Source organism: Muscardinus avellanarius (genome assembly GCF_963383645.1).
Source record: "Muscardinus avellanarius genome assembly, chromosome: 16".
In the NCBI taxonomy this organism is placed as follows: Eukaryota; Metazoa; Chordata; class Mammalia; order Rodentia; family Gliridae; genus Muscardinus; species Muscardinus avellanarius.
Window position 1 is genome coordinate 59,830,287 of NC_137802.1, and position 22,961 is coordinate 59,853,247.

The 22,961-nt window shown below is 43.4% G+C and overlaps 1 protein-coding gene across 1 annotated transcript in view; it reads right to left on the reverse strand.

The window, feature by feature from the left end:
• Positions 1 to 22,015, reverse strand: part of NOL11 (nucleolar protein 11) — a gene marked incomplete at both ends in the record, with an annotated part of 31,998 nt that extends 9,983 nt beyond the window's left edge. Inside the window, 9 exons of the mRNA XM_080712615.1 lie at positions 3,616 to 3,739; positions 4,800 to 4,876; positions 7,328 to 7,516; positions 9,892 to 10,036; positions 11,582 to 11,639; positions 15,088 to 15,236; positions 18,695 to 18,751; positions 20,120 to 20,233; positions 21,875 to 22,015. Coding sequence (XP_080568741.1) covers positions 3,616 to 3,739; positions 4,800 to 4,876; positions 7,328 to 7,516; positions 9,892 to 10,036; positions 11,582 to 11,639; positions 15,088 to 15,236; positions 18,695 to 18,751; positions 20,120 to 20,233; positions 21,875 to 22,015 — 1,054 coding nt within the window. The remainder of the gene's footprint in view (positions 1 to 3,615; positions 3,740 to 4,799; positions 4,877 to 7,327; positions 7,517 to 9,891; positions 10,037 to 11,581; positions 11,640 to 15,087; positions 15,237 to 18,694; positions 18,752 to 20,119; positions 20,234 to 21,874) is intronic.
• Between the last annotated feature and the right edge of the window lie 946 nt (positions 22,016 to 22,961).

Sequence of the window (22,961 nt, forward strand, 5' to 3'; positions counted from 1 at the left end):
AGCAACATTAGGCAAACCATGAGGCTGACAGTAAATCCGGAAGGCTAGGTGTGCTACTGACTTTGTCTTGAGAAATCTCACAGTTGCCACTACCTCTAAAGGCAGAGGAACACTGGCATTCCAAACAGTGTGGGTTTCCAGTCTGCAGCAGCACCTGTGATGTAGATCCCTCCCAAGGTGGTTACTGAGGCCAGGGAGCTTCAATTAAGAACAGGCTGCTGGCCAGGCCTGGTGGCATACACTTGTAAGCATAGTACTTGGGAGGCCGAGACAGGAGCATTGCAATTTGCAGACAGCCTCAGTTACTTGGTGAAGCCTTCTGCAACTTAGTGAGACCTTGTTTCAAAGTAAAGAATAAAAAATAGGGCTGGGGGTATAGCTCGGAGGTAGAATGAATGCCCCTGGGTTCCATTCCCAGCACTGAAAAAAAAAAAAAAAAAACCAAAAAACAACAACAACAACAACAAAAAACAAAAAACAAAAAAGCCAAAAAAACAAACAGGCTTTGTGGACTAGAGTAGAGCGCAGTAACAGAGCACTTGCCTATTATGGGAGAGGACTTGGGATGAACTAATACCCCAAATCATTAAAAAACAATCAAAGAAATAAGTCTATAGGAGATTATAGGACTCTATATAATAAATTGGGAGATAATAAATCAGCTTTATTAAATAAACATGAAAGAGAAGGAAGATGGCAACGGAGAAAATCGGGGCTTATGAGCCCCACTAACAACCAATCTCTATTACCACAAAATCAGCACCTTTCATAGCCAGAAAACAACATCAGCAGAGAAACAAAAAATGTAAATACAAGGGACAGAGAAAAAGAGGGCTGGAAAAACGAGACACCAGAAAGAAACCAGACTGCAGTGCTGTGGCCGGAGCCGCGGTGTGGAGCGGCACAGGCACCATCTTCCCTTGCAGCACCAGGTGCCAGAGAGGAGGGGAACTCAGAACGGAGCTCAGAGACAGAGAGGAGATACGCTGGCCTCACGGCCGAAGATGCACCAGCAGCACCATACTGCCAACGGCAGCAGCGAGCTCACCGGATGGCACCAGACCAATGCACTCAACAGCCCACCAGGCTCCAGAGAGAAGCAGCTGACAGTGAGCCAAGGTGAGCCACTGCAGATCAGCCAAGTGGAATTCGGCAGATTTTTTTGGCGCAGGGAGCGTCTAAAGCTCCCAGGGGCTGGGCTCAGCACATCCTGCTCAGCACACCCTGCAGGGACTCAGAGCAGAGCTCAAAAACAAAGAAACACCCTCATGGCTGAGGGTGTGGCAGTGGTGTCATATTGCCACCGGCAGCAGCAGGGAATTCACCTAGTCCACTACAGCTCCATCAGCGCACTCAACAACAGTGAGTCAAATTGCGGCCCCTAGGTGAGAACTCCCAGTACTGCACTCCCAGGGACTTGACCAAGTGGGGGAGTGGCGGTGGCAGAGATATCACACCATAGTCACAACTCCCCGCAGGAGAACACCCAACCTGGCAACCTCCATGGTCTAAAGCAGCCTCGATTGACTCCCTGGGTCTGAGACTGTGCGATACAACCCAGTAAAGGAGTAGTGGGGACTGAGATACCACAGACTCGAGATCCAGAGCATCTTAAGTGAAGTCGTAGTGACCCAGGGAAGAACCCAGAGAAGGCACAAACTTCTGAAATCATGGGAAAGAGGAATAACAATGGAGCAGTGAATGCCCACAATCCCACAACATCAGAACCCGATAAAACAGAAATTCAGAGATTTCTAGAAGATCAAATCAGGAAAACAATGAAATAAAGGCCTCAATTCAAAGTATAAACAACCGATTAGACCACATGGAGAATAGAATCTTGTTCCTAGAAGAGGATCATTCCAAAAATGAACGCATAGTTTCTAATTTAGAGAAAAAAAAAAAAAGCCGACAGCAGGAATCTGACATTGAAGAAATATGGGCCCATTTTAAGAGAGCTAACCTAAGAATAATTGGAATAAAGGAGGGAAAAGAAAGTGAAACCAAAGGGATCAACAATCTCTTCAAGGAAGTAATAGCAGAAAATTTCCAAACATAGAGCAAGAGGTCGATACACAGGTTCAGGAAACTTATAGAACTCCCTTTAGACAGGATCGGAGAAGAAGATCCCCACGCCACATAATTGTCAAAATGACCAATGTGGAAGCCAAGCAGAGAATCTTAAAGGCAACAAAAACAAAGGGCCAAGTGACATTCAGAGGCAAACCAATTAGAATCACTCCAGACTTCCCAAAACAAGTCATGAGAGCCAGAAGGGCTTGGAGTAACATATTCCAAACTCTGAAAGAAAACAACTTCCAGCCAAAAATTTCCTACCCAGCAAAACGTTCTATCAAATTAGATGGAGAAATAAGAAGCTTCCATGACAAACAGAAACTGAAGGAATTTATGTCTTCAAAACCAGCGCTAGAGAAAATACTCAAAGAGATTAACTACAAAGAAGAAATAGGTAACACACACCAGAACCAGAGAAACAAGATTTTCCATCCAAAAGACAACTAAGATTGGTTATCTTGGGAGATTCATTATTTATGTTAGTCTTTTACCTATTTCTAAATTGTATTGTTTGCTTTTACTGTTGCTAATTTTTAGGATTTCTATTTGGAATATTAATATACCTTCAGATATAGCATTTGGAAATATTTTATCCCATTCTATCAGTAACTTTTAACTGTTTACATTGTCTTTGGATATACAATATTTTTTAAATTTTTTTTGGGAGTTTGTTTACCCTTCTGTTGCCTGTGCCATTGAAATCATATCCAAGAAATCACTGCCAATTTCAATGTTGTGAGGTTTTATGACCCAGATTTTCTTCTAAAAGTTTATAGTCTTAAGATTTATATTTAGGTCTTTTATCTATTTTGAGTTAATATTTGTATATGGTGTTAGGTAAGGGTCCAATTTTATTCTTTTTCATGTAATTATTATTTTTCAACAATATTTAGTTAAACGATTATTATTTCCTCCACCAAATGTTCATGAAAACCTTGTCAAAAAGAACTTGACAATATATGGAAGAATTTAGCTCTAGGCTTGTATATAACTCCAATGCTTTATATATCTGCCTTTATAACAGTACTACACTGTTTCAATTATTGTAGCTTTATATGGTCTGAAATCAGAAAATATACATCTTCTAGCTTTGTTCTTTTTCGAGACCGTTTTGGGTATCTAGAGTCCATACTCCACATTAGGATAGATTTTTTTCTGAAAAATAAGTAAATAAATGTATGTTGGTTTCACCTAAAAAAAAAATAGAAAAAAAAAATATTCTCTGGTAAGAAAGAAAGCAAAAAAAAAAAAAAAAAAAGAAATGTTATCTTTAAGTCATCAAAAGCTTGGTATCAGACAAATTAAACTGTTATGTGAGATTGTCATTGTTAATTTTGGATAAATTGCTATAAAACCACTAAGCCAAGAATGGGAAGGAGGGATGGGGAAGGAACGGGATAGGGATTGGGTAGGGGGCTAACTGGGCAATGTATGCATGTATGTCTACAAAAGTTTTTTTTTAATCCCATTATGATATATGAATACAGTGCACCAATAAAAAAAAAAAAAAAACCCCACATATTAACTTTAAGTTTCTACCTGGATCTTGACTGTGTTTGAGTTTTCCAAGAGCACCGGCTAATGATGACACTTCACACTTGTATGGAATCACAGTTAGAAATTTTCCATGTAGAATAAATAAATTTTCCCCATAATACCAGAGCTGCAAAAGGTTATCAAAACTGTAAGCAATTATTTTTTCTCTTTTAAGATCTGGCTCAACAAGCCCTTATAACTTGTAATAGTAATTTTTCTTTCTTTTTTTTTTTTTGCAGGTCTGAGGATGGAACCCAGGGGCATTCAACCTCCGAGCTACACCCCCTGCCCTATTTTTTATTATTTATTTTGCAACAGGGTCACACTAAGTTGCAGAGGGCCTCACTAAGTAGTTGAGGCTATCTGCGAACTGCAATTCTCCGGTCTCAGCCTCCCAAAAGCCGGGATTATAAGCGTGCGCCACAACTCCGGGCTGTAATAGTAACCTTTTATATAAGCTATCTCAGTATAACAATAAACAGGGCAAAGTAAAAAAACCTTTCAAGAGTACCATATGTATACCTGTATACTTTATTAACTGGGGGTACTTTCGTCTGAAAAAAACATAATTCTTTTTGGTGGTGCTGCCCAGGGACATTCTACCTCTGAGCGACACCCCCAGCCCTGTTTTTATTCTTTATTTTGAAAAAGAGTCTCACTGAGTTGCAGAGGGCCTCACTAAGTAGCTGAGGCGGGCCATGAACCTGTGATCCTCCTGTCTCAGCCTTCCAAGTACTGGGATTACATGTGCCGGCACCATGCCTGGCTTGAAAAGGTCACTTTTGAGTCAGAAAACTCTGATCAATATACACATTTAAAAAAAGTGGTTGGGGCTGGGAAAGCCCTTGCTTTGTAAGAGCAACATGATCTAATATTAATGATAATTTAGTCTCTTTAAAGTGATAAATATACAGAAACTATTAAAATATCCACATTAAGCCGGGTGTGGTGGCGCACGCTTGTAATCCCTGTGCTTGGGAGGCTGAGACAGGAGGATCGTGCAGGTTCGAAGCCAGCCTCAGCTGGCTTAAGAGACCCTGTCTCCAAATAAAATATAAAATAGGTCTGGGAGTGTAGCCCAGAGGTAGAGGGCCCCTGGGTTCCATCCCCAGTACCACCCAAAAAAAAAAAAAAAAAAAAAAAAAAAAACCACAGTAAGTATAATATTTCAGATAAATAAAACTTACTTGACCACTGGTTCCCTGTGGCAGGTCTTTGGAAGTCTGTAGTGTTTGAAACTTTATGTTCCATATCGAGAGACAGTCTATAAAATAAGATATACAAACTCAGAGACATCCCCAGGTATAAATACATAATATCTTCAGAAAGAAAAGGAGCCATAGAAAGTACACAAGTTTTGCTTTATTTAGTATGAAAGTGAGTAAAACGAGAGTAATTGTCACAGGAATTCAAAGACATGAGAGCACAAGGCCAGATGACATGGACTGGAAAGGGGAGTTCCGAGGAAGAGGCTTAATGGCAGGTTAAAAACTGCAATAATAGTCAACATACAGCTGGGTGTGGTGGCGCACACTTGGAATCCCAGTACTTGGGAGGCTGAGACAGGAGGATTGCAGGTTCAAAGTCACACTCAAAAATTTAGTGAGGCCCTCCGCAACTTAGTGATCCCTGTTTCAAAATAAAGAATAAAAAGTAGGGATAGGAGTGCAGCTCAGAGGTAGAATTGCCTCTGGGTTTGATTCCCAGTACTGTAAAAAATCTACAAAACATACTCCAAAAAACCTCAGAAACCAAAAATACCCAAGAAAATCCCAGGACCAGATAGATGACTTCCCTGATGAATTCTACCAAACACTTAAAGAATTAATACCAAACTCTCAAAACCTTTCAAAATGTAAAGCAGTTTTGAAAGCAGCTGGGTGTGGTAGTGCAGGCTTGTAATCCCAGCATTTGGGAGACTGAGACAGGAGGATCGCAGTTTGTGGAAAGCCTCAGCTACTTATTGAGGCCCTTTGCAACTCAGTAAGACCCTATTTCAAAATAAAGAGTTAAAAATGGGGTTAGGGGTATAGCTTGGAGGTAGAATGCCCCTGGGTTCCACCCCCAGTAACGCAAAAATAAATAAAAATAAAAATAAACAAGAGGAAAGCAGGGCATGGTGACACACACCTGAAATCCCAGTACTTAGGAGCCTGAGATAGGAGGATCTCTGGTTCAAAGATGGTCTCAGCAACTTGGGGAGACCCAATTTGAAAGTAAAAAAAATAAGCCCTGCATTGTGGCACAGGCCTGTAATCCCAGTACTTGGGAGGCTAAGACTTGGGAAGTTTGTAGGTTTGAGGACAGGCTCAGCAAGTAGTGAGAGTCTCATCAACCTAGTGAGAGACTCTGTTTCAAAATAAAAAAATAATAAACAAACAGGTGTCACTGGGTTCAATCTCCAGCACCACACACAGATAAAAATAAAAAATAAATAAATAATCGAAGGTTTGAGGCCAATCTCAGCAAGTTAGTGTGACTTTCAAAATAAAAAGGGCTGGGGTATATCTTGGAGGTAGAATGCCCCTGATTTTAATATTCTGTACCAAAAGACTGGAGGGGGGCAGTTTGAGGAGTTAAGGTGATTATAGCCATGTTTAGACGACCCAGAGACTAAAAGCATACTAGTATTTCATCCAGTGGATTACCATGTCACTCTGAATTCTTTACTGCAAGGATTGTCTATTTGAAATGCCTACAGGCTGATGGAGTGTGTATGTGTGCGTCAGTGTGTGTGTATTTGGCATTGGGGATTGAACCCAGGGGCATTCTACCTCTGAGCTATACTCCCAGCCCTTTTTATTTTTTGTTTGGAAATGGGGTATCACTAAGTTGCTGAGAGACTCACTACACTGTTGAGGCTATCTTCAAACCCGTGATAGATCTTCCTGTCTCAGCCTTCCAACTACTGAGATTATAGGCCTACACGACCATGCCCAGCTTGATGGATTGTCATTTTTATTTCTTTAGGACCTTACAGTAATGAGCAAAGGAGTGGTACAAGAAGGTGTTCTAGAAAGATTAATCCATAAAGGATAAAATCAAAGACTTTTTTAAGAATTAGAAAGTTGGCTGAATGTGATGGTGGCACAAGCCATTACCACAAAAAAAAAAAAAAAAAAAAGTTACAAAACTAAGTTGGGTGTGGTGGCACACACCTTGTATTCTGAGTACTTGGGAGGCTGAAACAGGAGGATCACAGATTTGCAGCCAGCCTCAGCTACTTAGTGAGGTACTCTGCAATTTAATGAGACCTTGTTTCAAGACAAAAAAAAAAAAAAAAAAAAAAAAAAAAAAAAAAAAAAAAAAAAAGGGCTGGTAAGTAAAATGCTCCTGGGTTCAATCCCCGGTATCACACGAAAATTAAAAAAAAAAAGCTATAAAACTAGCTAGGTGTGGTGGTGCACGTTTGTAATCACAGTACACAGTATTTGGGAAGCTGACAGAGGAGTATTGGAGGTTTGAAGTCAGCTGCAGCAACTTAGACCCTATTTACAAATAATAAAATAAAAAGGGATGGGGGCACAGCTCAGGGATAGAATGTCCCAATACCACACACAAAAAAAACAAAAATTACAAAACTAATTTGAGTATGGTGATAAAGAGAAAGAATTAGGGAGGTAATGAAGAAATGAAAGGGAAAGGAGGGAAGACTAGAAGGTAAGCGTTTGGGGGCAAAGGCAAAGGACATCTTAACCGACTGGATTTTAGTTACCCTTAGAGGATGACAGTGGAGGTCCCAGGACTGCCACATGATCTTGGTCCAGGATGGCGAGGGCAGCACCACTGCCCACATTACCAGACACGACGGCCTTGAGCAATACTGATTTAACTACCCTCTGATATTTTTCTGTGTCACTTGAAAATATTGGTATCAAAGATTCATATACACACCCATCAGAACCTGTTGGAAACAAGTATTTGTGATTCAGTAACGGGTAAAGGACAATTCTGTATCTATTATAGTCAAATGTAGTAGGTTGTTTATTTATTTTTTACTTTTCAGGAGGTTGAACCCAGAGGCCTCCTATCTCTTAGCTACACTTCCAGAACTTTCTTTACTTATTTGTGGTACTGGATATGGAACCCAGGGGCAATCTACCTCTAAGGTATACTCCCAGTCCCATTTTTAAAAAAATTCAAAAGAGAGCTGGGTGTGGTGGTGCACCCTTGTAAACCCTGCATTTGGGAGGCTGAGACAGAAGGATCGCAGTTTGCGGACAACCTTGGCTACTTAGTGAGGTACTTTGCTACTTAGTGAGACCCTATTCCTTTTTTTTTTTTTTGTGGTACTGGGGTTCTTGGAAGCCCTTCTACCTCCGGGCTACACTCCCAGACCTATTTTATATTTTTGAAACAGGGTCTCTTAGGCCAGCACGGCTGGTTTTGAACCTGTGCGATCCTCCTGTCTCCGCCTCCCAAGCGCAGGGATTACAAGGGTGCGCCACCACGCCTAGCTAGTGAGACCCTATTTCAAAATATAGAATAAAAATAGGGCTGGGGGTGTAGCTCGGAGGTAGAATGCCCCTGGGTTCCATTCCCAGTACGGAGAGAGAGAAAAAAAAAGTTTCACTAAGTTCTAGAGGGCCTCTATAAGTTGCTAAGGTAGCTGTAGACCTTCGATCCTCCTGTCTCAGCCTCCCAGGTACTGGGATTATTATAAGCATGGGCTTCTACGCCCGGCTTCCAGAACTTTGACTTTTTCTTTTGGTGGTAGTGGGGCTAGAACCCAGAGGCTTTCTACTTCCGGGTTATACTCCCAGACCCATTTTATATTTTATTTGGAAACAGGGTCTCACTAAGTTGCTGAAAGCCTCACTAAGTAGCTGAGGCTGGCTTTGAACCTGCGCGATCCTCCTGTCTCAGCCTCCCAAGTTCGGGGATTACAAGTGTGCGGTACCACGCCCGGCTCAGAACTTTATTTGGAAACAGGGCTTATTTATTTTTTGTGGATCTGGGGATGGAACCCTGGGGCACTGAACCTCCGAGCCACACCCCCCCCACCCTTTTTGTGGTACTTGGGGTAGAACACAGGGCTTTTCTACCTCCAGGCTACACTCCCAGCCCTATTTTATTTGGAAACAGGGTCTCACTAAGTTGCTGAGAGCCTCACTAAGTACCTGTGGCTGGCTTTGAACCTGCGTGATCCTCCTGTCTCAGCCTCCCAAGCAGTGGGATTACAAGCATGCACCACAACTTCCAGCTCCTATATATTTTTATTCTTTTTATTTTGAAACAGGGTCTCACTAAGTTGCAGCTGTCCATGATCCATGTTCCTCCGGTCTCAGCCTCCTAAATGCTGGGATTATAAGCATGTACCACCACACCCAGTTGAAAAAAGGTTTAAACTGCTGAGGCTGAGCCAGTGCTTGGGAGGCTGAAACAGGAGGATCGCAGCTTCAAGGCCAGCCTCAGCTACTTATCAAGAACCTCTGCAACTTAGTGAGACCCTGTTTCAAAATAAAAAATACAACAGGGCCAGGTGTGATGGCGCATGCTTGTAATCCCTGCATTTTGGAGGCTGAGACAGAGGATTGCGGTTTACAGACAGCTTCAGCTACTTAGCGAGGCCCTCTACAGCTCAGTCAGACCCTGTTTAAAAAACTTAAAAGATGCTGGGCATTGTGGCGCATGGCAGAGACTGGAGGATCACACAGGTTCGAAGCCAGCCTTGCTGGCTTAGGAGACCCTGTTTCCAAATAAAAATATAAAAAATAGGTCTGGGAGTATAGCCCAGAGGTAGAAGGGCTTCCAGGAACCCTAGTACCAAAAAAAACAAAAAACAAACAAACAAAAACACACCACAAAAAAAGAAAAACCAAACCAAACCAAACCAAACCAAAAACAACTTAAAAGACTAAAAAATAGGGCTGGGGATGTGGCTCGGAGGTACAATGCTCCTGGGTTCCACCCCCAGCACCTCCAAAAAAAACCAAACCAAACCAAACCAAAACAACAACAACAACAAAACACAAACAAAAGCCAGTAGGGCTGGGGTGCAACTGAGAGGTATCCTTGAGTTCAATTTTGAGTACCACCTACATACACATTACCTAAGTGTCAGACAGTGTCTCAAAGTGCTCTCTCTGAAGTACGCCCGCACCCTCAGAACACAGCCTGGCCTAAGCCTGGGCAGACAGGGCCAAGTGCCAAAGCAACTGGCAGGAATGTTCGTAAGGAAGCATGAAAAGGGAAGCTCCAGGAGAAAACTCCAAGTCTCAGAACTCCCACTGCCCCGTAACATCTACTTAAATCACTGCAAGTTTAAAGAAAACTTACTTAATGACATCAAAGAGATGAATTTCCGATCCATATATGCAGTAAAATTGAGTGTAACAGGTTTTTCTTCTTGTCCAAGTAAAAGTGAATACTTGCTTAAGTTTCCTGAGCTGAACATTTTTACATAAGCAAAATAATTTCCATGCTGCAATAAAAGGGCAATTTTATTATATAAACATTCTCATTTTAGCCAGGCGTGGTGGCGCACGCTTGTAATCTCAGCATTTGGGAGGCAGAGACAGGAGGATCCGGGTTCGTAGACAGCCGCAGCTACTTAGGCCCTTTGCAATCAATGAGATGAGACCCTGTTTCAAAATAAACACTAAAAAATAGGGCTGGGGGTGTAGCTCAGAGGTAGAATGCTTCTGGGTTCCATCCCCAGTACCGCAAGAAGAAAAAAAAAAAAAATTCTTTTTTTTTTGTGGTACTGAGGGTGGAACCCAGGGGCCTTCTACCTCCAGGCTATACTCCCAGACCTATTTTATACTTTATTTGGAAACAGGGTCTCACTAAGTTGCTGAGAGCCTCACTCAGTAGCTGAGGCTGGCTTCGAACTTGTGCGATTCTCCTGTCTCAGCCTCCCAAGCAGGGGATTACAAGCGTGCGCCATCACACCCGGCCTAAAAAAAAAAAAAAAAAAAAAAATCCTCACTTTAACCAACTATTTAAGAAGTTGTAGCCGGGCGTGGTGGCGCACGCTTGTAATCCCTGCGCTTGGGTGGCAGACAGGAGGATGGCGCAGGTTCGAAGCCAGCAGCGCTGGCTTAAGAGATCCTGTTTCCAAATAAAATGTATAAAAATAGGTCTGGGAGTGTAACCTGGAGGTAGAAGGGCTTCCAGGAACCCCAGTACCACCACCACCAAAAAAAAAAAAAAAAAAAAAGTTGTAGCATGCCTGTAAATCCCACTAACTGGTAGGCTGAGATAGGAGGATTACAGTAGTAAGACTCGCATCAATGTAGCAAGACCCTATTTCAAAGGAAAAATAAAATGGGGCTGGGAGTTTAGCTCTGAGTAGAATGTCCCGAAATTTAATTTAAAGGAATATTTTACTTCTGAGCTCTATCCCTAACCCACCTTTTTTTTTTTTTTTTTTTGTGGAGGCCTTACCAAGTAGCTGATGCTAGCCGCAATCCTGGGATCCTGAGATCTGAGGTTTCCTGGGAAAGAAACACTGAAGTCCCACTTTGGTTCACTTTATTCTGCAGTACTGAGGATGGAACCCAGGGTATTCTACCTTCGACTACACCCCAGCCCTGGTTTACTCTTTTACTTTGAAATAGGTTCTCACTAAGTTGCAGACGGTCTCACTAATTTGCTGAGGCTGGCTGTGAATATGTGATCCTCTTGTTTCTGTCTTGCAAGGGCTGGAATTACAAGCATGCACCACCATGCCTGGGTCCCCCCCCCCTTTTTTTGTGGTACTGAGGATGGAACCCAGAGGCACCTACCTCCAAGCAACACCCCCAGCCCTATTTTTTATTCTTTACTTTGAAACAGGGTCTCACTGAATTGCAAAGGTCCTCAGTAAGTAGTAGTTGAAGCTGTCTGCGAACCGCAGTCCTCCTGTCTCAGCCTCCCAAATGCTGGGATAAGCATACCCCACCATGCCCGGCCCCATTTGGTTTTAGAAATAGTATAGGTGACTTTAAAATTTCATAAAATGGGCCACAAGCAAGATGTCACTTACTTTTTCGGTAATAAAAAGTAACAAAGGATGCCTATATAACATGAAAATCTTTGTCCACCTAAAACCAAAAAAAGGTAAAATTACAAAATGCAAAAATATCAGTCTAGAAACTTATTTTTTTGGTACTGGGGACATAATTTAGGAAATTTTTTTTTTTTTACTACTGAGGTATACCTGTTTTATTTTTTATTTTGAAAGAGGGTCTCTTGCCGGGCATGGTGGTGCACGCTTGTAATCCCCGCGCTTGGGAGGCGGAGACAGAAGGATCGCACTGGTTCAAAGCCACCCTCGCTGGCTTAAGAGACCTTGTTTCAAAATAAAAAATATAAAATAGGTCTAGGAGTGTAGCCTGGAGGTAGAAGGGTTTTCAAGAATCCCAGCCCACCACCACCAAGAAAAAAAAAGGGGTCTCACTAAATTGCAGATGGTCTAAATTGCTGAGGCTGATCTTGAACCTGCCAATCTCCCAAGTAGTGTGATTACAGGAATATACCACTGCACCCAGCTTGAGAGAATCATATTATGAATCAAAATTTAAGAAAATACTTTTATTATTTTGGTGGTACTGGGGATGGAACCCTTCTACCTCTGGGCTACACTCCCAGACCTATTTTTATATATAATATAATATATATTATATATATATATATATATTAATATATATATATTACTTGGAAACAGGGTCTCTTAAGCCATCAAGGCTGGCTTTGAACCTGTGCTATCCTCCTGTCTCTGCCTCCCAAGTACGTGCCACTACGCCCAGCAGAAAATACTATTATTAAAAATTTTTGGAGGCAGAAAGACATCAGAGAACATCTAATTTGGTGTTTGAAATAAACACAGGTAACTGAACTTCTCAGACAATGTGAATTGTAAATTCCAGGAGGTTGAAGGGAAAGTATGTGGCGTTCTCCAAATACCAGGTGATGCTCCCACCTGCCTTTTTTTTTTCTTTTTTGTGGCACTGGGGATGGAACCCAAAGGCATTCCCCAGCTCTACTTTTTTATTCTTTATTTTTAAGCAGGGTCTCTCTGAGCTGCAAAGGGCCTCACTAAGTAGCTGAGGTTGGCCACCAACAGTAATCCTCCTGTCTCAGCCTCCCAAAAATGCTGGGATTACAAGAATGTGCCATCATGCCCGGCCCACTTGCTTTTCTTCAGAATTACTTTCGGGACTAGCGTTCTGAGGAAAACATTAGGATCTCATCCGCCTTCTTCAAGTATCAAAGGTACCAAACATAGCCAGAGGATTATTACTAAGGAATCGGAGCCAGGGTGTGGCACAGGATTGATGAGAGTCAAATGGTTTGCACCAAACATAGTTGCTCACACATCAGAGACATACGTCACTGAGTCTATGGTAAAGCTGGCCACTACCCATGTTGTTCACTTACTAAGTCTTCACTTTTATTTTTATTTATTTATTTATTTTTTGTGGGTCTGGGATGGAACCCAGAGGCATTTGACCTCCAAGCTACAACCCCTGCCCAATTTTTTTATTCTTTAAAATGACCTCTGAGCTACAACCCCTGCCCAATTTTTCTTTTTTGGTGGTATTGGGAGTGGAACCCAGAGGCTTTCTACCTCCAGGCTACACTCCCAGACCTATTTAATATTTTATTTGGAAACAGGGTCTCACTAAGTTGCTGAGAGCCTCACTAAGTAGCTGAGGCTGGCTTCAAACCTGTGTTCCTCCTGTCTCAGCCTCCCAAGCATGGGGATTACAAGCGTGCACCACCATGCCCGGCTAACCCCTGCCCATTTTTTATTCTTTATTTTGAAACAGGGTCTCATTCAGTTGCAAAGGGCCTCACTAAGTAGCTGAGGCTGTCTGCGAACCATAATCCTCCAGTCTCAGCCTCCTAAATGCTGGGATTACAAGCGTGTGCCACCACGTCCGGCTTCACTTTGATTGTTAGAAATTCAGTTCCCAGCAGGACCTGGAGAGTCAGCAACTCAACTGAGCAGAAAACATAAAATCATGAGGGTTAGAGGTGAAATCATGAGTGTCCTTCTATCCCTTGAGTGATTCACTTTCTGATTTTATTCCAGAGTCTGGGAAAGCAGAGGTCTCAGGGCACTACCAGGATTTCAGTAATGAGCTGTGCTGTTCTTCAAGGAAAAAGGTTTTAACTTGGGAACCAGGAAAATATAACAGAAACAAAAAGATTTTGGTATTTTGCACTTCATCTTCAAATAACTGATGATTTAATTCTTAGCATTACAACAGGACTCGTATGACTAGAGTTTTCTCAATCCTCCATCACTCTGGAGGCTTCTGGTGATGTTACTTTGGTCAGTGTTGTGTGTCTGTGTGTGTTGCTGGGGATTAAACTCAAGAGCATTCTACCTAGAAGCTACACCCCAAGCCCTAGTTTATTCCTGTTTATTATAATACAGGAATGAGCCAGGTGTGGTGGCACATGCTTGTAATCTCAGCATTTGGGAGGCTGAGACAGGAGGACCACAGTTCGCAGATGGCCTCAGTTACTTAGTGAGGTACTCTGAAACTCAGTGAGACCCTGTTTCAAAATAAAGAATAAAAAACAGGGCTGGGGGTACTGTTCAGAGGGAGAATGCCCCTGGGTTCCATCCCCAGCATTGCAAGAAACCAAAAAAACAACCTTATAGCAAGGTGTGATAATACATACCTATAATCACAGTGCTTGGGAGAATGAGACAGTAGGATCACATGTTCAAGGACTCCCTCCACAAGCAGTTTTTTTTTTCTCTTTGTGGTACTGGGGGTGGAACCCAGGAGCACTTTACCTCCAAGCTACACCACCAGCCCTATTTTTTATTCTTTATTTGGAAACAGGGTCTCACTGAGGGCCTCACTAAGTAGTAGCTGAGGCTGTCTTTGAACTGTAATCCTCCTGTCTCAGCCTCCCAAATGCTGGGATTACAAGCATGTGCCACATGCCTGACCTCCATAAATAGTCTGATGAGAGTCTTACTACTTGTGGAGGCTGTCCTTGATCCTGTGATCCTACTGTCTCATCCTTCCAGTTACTGTGGTTACAGTATATACCACACTTGGCTATAAGTGGATTTTAATTAGACTATTATTTGTTGTGTGTGGTATTGGGGATCAAACCCAGGGTTTCATGTATGCTAGGCAAGTGCCCGCCCTTCCATTGAGCCATAAAACAAGCCCAAAGTTACTTATATTTTTTGAGGGGGCAGGAGCATTCCAACTCTGAGCTACATCCCTATCCCCTTTTATCTCACTAAGTTGCTGATGTTGGCTTCGAACCTGAGATCCTCCTGTCTCGGCATTCCAAGTACTGGGATTATAGGTGCATGCATCGTGCCAGGCACTTTTATTATGTTTATAACTAAGAGTGTGTGTGCGCGCCTTTTTTATTTCTGGACAGGGTCTCACTAAGTTCCCGGGTTGGCCTTGACCTTGTGACCAAAAATGGTTCTGAACATGGCAGAGAGTATAGTAAAAAATGCTTAGTGAATTTATGGGTAAAAATTCATTTACAAGTACTAGGACTTACTTGATCACTTCTTCATCAGAGATAACACTTTCGATTTTCTGTTGGGGCTCTGCAAGTAAGGCCTCTAAACCACGAATGGCACCTGCTTTGAACAGCACCAATGGTTCAGTCCCTTGAATGGAGTGTATCCTATAAACCTCAGCCGACAACTGGAAAAGCATTAGAGATATTTAACTTCTATTCTAAAACAATTCATACACAAATTTAAACTTATATAATAGGGACTTTTTGTGGTACTGGGGGACTGGACCCATGGGCACTTTTTTTTTTCTTTTTTTTGCGGGTCTGGGGATGGAACCCAGGGGCATTTGACCTCCGAGCTACACCCCTAGCCCTATTTTTATTCCCTATTTTGAAACCAGGTCTCACTGAGTTGCAGAGGGCCTCACTAAGTTGCTGAGGCTGTCTGTGAACTGTGATCCTCCAGTCTCAGCCTCCTGAATGCTGGGAGTGCCTGGCGGTGGTACTCTACTTTTAAGTTACAACCCCAGGTCTATTTTATTTTTATTTTGAAACAGGGTCTCACTAAATTGCAGAGGGCTTCATTAAGTTGCTGAGGCTGGCTGCGAACCTGCAATCTTTAGCCTCACAAGTACTTGAATTACAATCATGAGGCCTCACACCTGGCTAATAAGGACATGTATATAAAAGGCTTTTATAGGTGGTACTGGGGATGAAACCTAGGGACATTCTACATCTGAGCTACACCCCTAGCCCTATTTTATTTTCATTCATTCATTCTTTTTTTTTTTTGGTGGCACTGGGGATGGAACCCAGAGGCTTTCTACCTCCGGGCTATACTCCCAGACCTATTTTCTATTTTATTTGGAAACAGGGTCTCACCAAGTTGCTGAGAGCCTCACCAAGTAGCTGAGGCTGGCTTCAAACCTGTGCGATCCTCCTGTCTCAGCCTCCCAAGCGCGGGGATTACAAGCGTGCACCACCACGCCCGGCTTCATTCATTCATTATTAGTATTTGTTTTTGGTACTTGTGATTGAAACCAGACACATTCTACCTCCAAACCATACCCCCAGCCTGATTTTCACATTGGGAAACAGTGTCTCACTAGGTTGCTGAGAGCCTCACTAAATTGTCAAGGCTGGCTTTGAATCTGTGATTCTCTTGTCTCAGCCTCCCAGGTACTGGGATTACAAGCATGTGTCCTATGCCCTATCTATTTATTTATTTATTTGCGGGTCTGGGGATGGAACCCATGGGCATTTGACCTCTGAGCTACACCCCTTGCCCTATTTTTTATTCTTTATTTTGAAACAGGGTCACACTAAGTTACAGAAGGCCTCACTAAGTAGCTGAGCCTGGCCATGAATCGCGATTCTCTGGTCTTAGCCTCCCAAATTCTGGGATTATAAGCACGCACCACCACACCTGACTTACAACTCACTTAAAATTTTTTTTTTTTATTTTTGGTGGTACTGGGGTTCCTGGAAACCCTTTTTCCTCCGGGCTACACTCCCAGACCTATTTTTTTAATAATTTTTTTTTTGGGGGGGCGGGTTTGGGGATGGAACCCAGGGGCATTTGACCTCTGAGCTACACCCCCTGCCCTATTTTTTATTGTTTATTTTATTTTGAAACAGGGTTTCACTAAGTTGCAGAGGGCCTCACTAAATAGCTAAGGCTGTCCGCGAACCACGATCCTCAGGTCTCAGCCTTCCGAATGCTGGGATTACAAGCGTGTGCCATCATGCCCAGCTTTTTTTTTTTTTTTTTTTTAATATTTTTTATTTGGAAACAGGGTCTCTTAAGCCAGTGAGACTGGCTTTGAACCTGTGCAATCCCCTGTCCCCGGCTCCCAAGCATGTGCGCCACCATGCCCAGCCACAACTTGTTTTTGAAACAGGGTCTCACTAAGTTGCTGAGATTGGCCCTGAACCTGAGATCTTCCTGTCTTAGCTTTCCAAGTACTGGGATTACACGTGTGCCACCACACCCTGTTAGAAGGCGTATTTTAAAGAAATTTGCTTTCATTTTAATTCTATAACTGTATATGGTTCCAATATCAAATTTATACAATATGAAATAAATTTAGAAGCCTAGCTTCTCTGATCTTCTTCACTGTGTCCTTTTCTCTCCTCCATAGTAACATTTTTATTAATTTTTGGTTTGCCTAGTATGAATATGAGAGGCTAGGCTAGAACCTGGGTTCTCCAAAACTAGAGTAGGGAGGAGACAGCGATATCGCCTCTAATACTGTCCTGGTGTGAAAGGCTGATACAAAAGATAGAACTGTTGCCTCCAAGCACAGGAGAGAAGTTAACGCCACATATGGGGCTAAAAACCCCACTGAGTAAAATTCAAGACCGTTTTACTGCAAAGTATCTGAGAAGACTGCAGTGTGGGGCAGCACAGCTAGCTGCATACCAATTTCAAGAGTCTAGGCAACAAGGCCTTTCAACTGTGTCAGCCCCATGTGTAGGCCACTCTAGAACTGCTAATTATATCCAGAGTCAGAGAGTTACAACTACAATTGTCATAACCTCATTTGAAGTCCTCATTTTATCAGTAAGAAAAATTAACAAACACAATGTAGGTCATTAGTAGAAAAAACAGCCATGTCTAGTAATTTTTTTTTTAAACTGTATGTCATATGTGTGTGTTGCTTGGGATTGAGCCCAGGGGCATTCTACCTTCATGTCGCAATACCAGCCGTTTTTTTTTTTTTTTAAATATAAAAACAGGGTTTTCCTAAGTTGCTGGAAGCCTTCCTAAATTGCCGAGAGCCCAGCTAGACTGTTTAGCTTAGTTTCAAACCTGAGATCTGCCTGTCTCAGCCTCCCAAGTACTGGGATTACAAGGTAGGAGTCACTGTGCCTAGTTTATATATCATTATTATCACTTTTTTTTTTTTTTAGTGGTATTGGGGTTTGAACCCAGGGGTTCTACCTCTGAACTCTACTCCCAGCCCTATTTATCTGTGTTTGTGTGTGTGAAACAAGGCCTCACTAAGTTACTGAGGCTGGCCTTGAATTTGCGGTCCTCCTGTCTCAGCCTCCTAAGTACTGGGGTTACCGGCATACACTGCCATGCTTCGCTGAAACTCGTAAGCCAGGCATGATTAGGCACGCTTGTAATCCTAGCACTTGGGAGGCTAAGACAAGAAGATCACAGCTTTGCAGCCAGCCTCAGCAACTTGTAAGGCCCCCTGCAACTTAGTGAGACCCTGTTTCAAAATAAAGAATAAAATACAGGGCTGGAGTTGGAGCTTGGAGGTAGAATATCCCTGGGTTAATCTCCAATACCACCCCACAAAAAAAGAAAAAAAACCCAAAATAACTTGTAGGGTCTATTCTCATGGGAGAAACCCTAAAAATCCAAATTCATGGAAATAAGTATAATCACTCACAAATTATGCTCTATCACAATTACTTAAATTATCTTATGGAATAATAATATCTGTATCTTCTAGTCTAGTAACACATGGATTACGTTGCCAAGATAAACTGTAAGGTAGCTAAAATGAAAACCTGATCGTGACCTCAGGCTCACTTTCTGAGGGGCATTAGTATAAATGACATATCCTGTATTATAAATAGTTCTATTTCATCAAAAAGCTAAATAAGTATGTTGAAAACTCTGAGGACTTACTGTGGCTTTAAATACTTTATCCAGGTTTACATCTTCATTATTCCATATTCTCAAAACCTTAAATCAAAGCATATAAAGTATTATTCCATTCTCTTACATATAACAAACCAAATACTTAATATCAATATTTGACTTGTATCATATTATTATTTACAATATTTTTGTGCATGTATGGTACTGGGGATTGAACCCATGAACATTCTATCTCAGAGGTAGACACTCTCATCCCTATTTAATTTTAATTTTTTTTTGTGTGTGGTACTGGGGATGGAACCCAGGGGCTTTCTACCTCCAGGCTATACTCCCAGACCTATTTTACATTTTATTTTGAAACAAGGCCTCACTAAGTTGCTGAGAGCCTCACTAAGTAGCTGAGGTTGGCTTCGAACCTGTGTGATCCTCCTGTCTCAGCTTCCCAAGTTATTTTACTTTATTTTATTTTATTTATTTATTTATTTTGGGGTACTGGAGCTCCTGGAAGCCCTTCTGCCTCCGGGCTACACTCCCAGACCTATTTTATATTTTTATTTGGAAACAGAGTCTCTTAAGCCAGCATGGCTGGCTTTGAACCTGCGCATCCTCCTGTCTCCACCTCCCAAGCACGGGGATTACAAACATGTGCCACCACGCCCAGCAAGCTATTTTATTTTTTAAGTTGCAGAGGTCCTAGCTAAGTTGCTGAGGCAGGCTGCAAACCTGAAATCCCACTGTCTCAGCTTACCGAATTTACAGGCATGTACCACCACACCCAGTCAAGTTTTATTTATTTCTGGTACTGAGGACTGAACCCAGAGGCATTCTACCTCCAAATGCTATACCCCCAGGCCAGTTTTACTTATTATTTGGAAGTAGAGTGTCACTAGGTAGCCGAGAGCCTTGCCAAGTTGCTGAGGCTGGCCTTGAACCTGTGATGCCCCGTCTCAATTTCCCAATTACTGGGATTACAAATGTGTATCACTATGCCTGACTCTAAGTTTTATTTTTATATTTTAGTTTTGGGGACTGAACCCAGGTGCATTATATCTTTGAACTGCACTCCCAGACCTTTTTATTTATTTTTATTGTGAAACAGGCTCTAAGTTGTTTAGAATGGCCTGAAACCTTCAATCCTCATGTTGCAGCCTCCTAAGTACTGGCATAACAGGCATGCACCACCATGCTTGGCTTACATGCATGTCTTAAAACTCAATTTAGGCTGGGTGTGGTGGCGCAGGTTTTTAATCCCCGCGCTTGGGAGGCTGAGACAGGAGGATCACACAGGTTCGAAGCCAGCATCAGCTACTTAGTGAGGCTCTCAGCAACTTAGTGAAACCCTGTTTCCTAATAAAATATAAAATAGGCCTGGGAGAATAGCCCGGAGGTAGAAAGCCCCTGGGTTCCACCCCCAGTACCACCAAAACCCCCCCCAAAAAACAAAAAACTTACCTTATTGTCATGCACGACAATATACTCTCCAGTTTGAAAGTTGCAAACAGCTGGAGATGTTATAATCTGACCTTGTTTCACTGACCAGCTCCCCAAAGGTTTCTGATCAGAAACCTAATGAATGAAACAAAATATTCAAGAAGTCAATTTCAGACATTAAAAACAATTCTTTCTTGCAAAAGAATTACAAGAAACATTCCAATGATAGCATTTAACAAATGCTAAAGCAAAAAAAAAAAAAAAAAAAAAAGCAATTACAAACTGACAAATTTTGTAGATGCCACTAGTATGAAATATCCAAAATTGTTAAAGTGGTCGGGCATGGTGGTGCACATTTGTAACCCCAGCATTTGGGAGGCTGAGACCAGAGGATCGCGGTTCAAGGACACCCTCAGCTACTTAAGTGAGACCCTTTGCAACCTAGTGAGACCCGGTTTCAAAATAAGAATAAAAAAATAGGACTGGGGGTGTACCTCGGAGGTAGAATGCCCCTGGGTTCCATCCCCAGTGCCAGGGGGAGGGGGGATGTCAATGTGGATAAAAACAGAATGATGATTGCTTGGGGCTGAGGGATATGGAGACTTATGTAATGGGCACAGAATATTTTTCTTATTTTCTTTTTGGTGCTGGTGATTGAACCAAGGGTCACCAGTACCTCTAATCCCATTATGCACCTGAAAAGTGGCATGTTAGGCAGGGGTAATTGAAATCATGTCCTTTCATTTTTGATCAGCCACTGTATTCCTATTACAAATGCACTGGAAGTCCAGGGTAAAGACCAAGAGAGTCTGCAGATGAGTCTAAACGGTACTAGGAATTGTCGAAAATGTGTCACTCGAAACTTATCTTATACAAGATAGCTAACTTTTGTGTGTGTGTGTGTGTGTGTGTGTGTGTGTGTGTGTGTGTGTGTTACTGGGGATGGAACCCAGAGGCATTTTATCTCCGAGCTACACCCCCAGCCCTATTTTTTATTCTTTATTTTGAAACAGGGTCTCACTAAATTGCAGAGGACCTCACTAAGTAGCTGAGGCTGTCCGTGAACCGCGATCCTCTAGTTTCGGCCTCTAGAATGTTGGGATTATAAGCGTGCGCCACCACTCCCGGCAGCTAACTTTTTAATAACATTAACATAGACGACTATGTTCAGCAGCCTAAAGAGAAAAAGTAATTGTTTTCTACACAATCAACCAAAGCGAAGTTAAATGTCCTGAGCCAGGAACTAGGCGGAAAGGGGGCGGGACGTTTGACACCCTAGGACCTAACTCCCGGATTCGTAGAGAAAACCACTGCTGCCCACCTACAAGTCACCTACAAATCAAGCCTCTTACCAGGCGACCAAGAAACCTCCGGCCTCTCGTCGGCAAGAAGACCCCCACCCGAGTGAAGGATGAAGTGTACGGACACAGGCCTAGAGCACGGTGGCCCCCGTCAGTGTCATCCCTGTCGACCCAGTCTCCGTAGGACCCTTCCGCGGCAGCAGGGTGACAGCGACCCCAGGAGGGGATCTTATCCGCACGGCGGTGTCGGGGAGATGAGAAGCGAAAATACGGGTTCCTTCGCTTCTTTTCCCAGTCTCTCCCACGTGCACCGAAGCTCTCTGGCAACCGCAACGCGGAACAGCGCCTTTCTCTACCGGGAAACATGCCGGCCAGGCTCTAGGCCTGGCTCGCGGCGCGGGTCTCCCTCCAGCCGGCCCCCGCCCGCGCCCGCTCCGCGCTCAGACCCGCGAGGCGGCGGCCCTCGCGCCCTCACCTTATACAGGACGACGCTCCTGCCGCCGTCCGTCACTAGGAACTGGTCAGCTCTGTCGCTCTGCTCCACGCCGAGGAGTCCGTCGGGCCCCGCGCCCAGGGCCACCGAAGACAGCGTGAATTCCTCTTCCAGAGCTGCCATCTTGGGCGAACCCAGGGCCGGCGGCGCGTTTCTCCCGGCACGCCTCGCGCTTCCTCTCGCGACAACCGAAGGGGCCAAAGGGGCGGGCCCTCGCCGCCCTGGAAACCGGCTCGCGCCGCGGCGACCCCTGGCGGCCGGAAGGGGCGCGCGGAGCCGGAAGCCGACGGCTGGGCGGGGCCGAGACTGCGCGCTAGGCTCCGCCCCTGGACACGCCCCCTCCAGGTCCCGGATGTGCCCGGGGCTGGGGAAATATTGAGGTTTAGATAGCCTAACCCGCAGACTGCGGGCCTGTGGATCTAAGGAGGCTTGAAAGATGCGTTTAGGAAGTGGCCAAATGCAAATAAACGAGATTAAGAAAGAAAACCAAGCCTGACGTGTTGGCGCACGCCTGTAATCCCAATACTTGGAAGGCTGAGACTGGAGGATCGCAGGTTCGAGGATAGTCTCAGCAGTGTGGCAGGACCCACAACAACCTATGGAGACCCTGTTTCAAAATTTTAAAAAATTAAAAACAAATGTGGCCCGGGGATAGAAAGGTCCTGGATTTAATCGCCAGTCCCCCGCTCCCCAACAACACACACAGAGATAGAGAACCAAGGAAGACTTCCCTGGAAGAGGAAAAGGAGGAGGCGTCCAGGCTGAATCTCTTAAATATGGGAAAGTATGAACCAAAGGAGATTTTAGAGAGAGGAGATCTGGAGGGAAGAGCAAGGTTGTCAGGAGAGACCAGGATGAAAAGAAAAAAAGAAAAAAGAATAGTAGGGTTTGTGCATTATCTTTTTCTTCTCTTTATGACATTAGGAATTGAATTCAGGGGCGTTCAACCTCCGAGCTACACCCCCAGGCCTATTTTATTTTCATTTTGAAACGGGGTCTCATTAAATTGATGAGAGTGTAAATACTTGCAGAAGCTGTCCTCGAACCTGCAAAAGCTGTCCTCGAACCT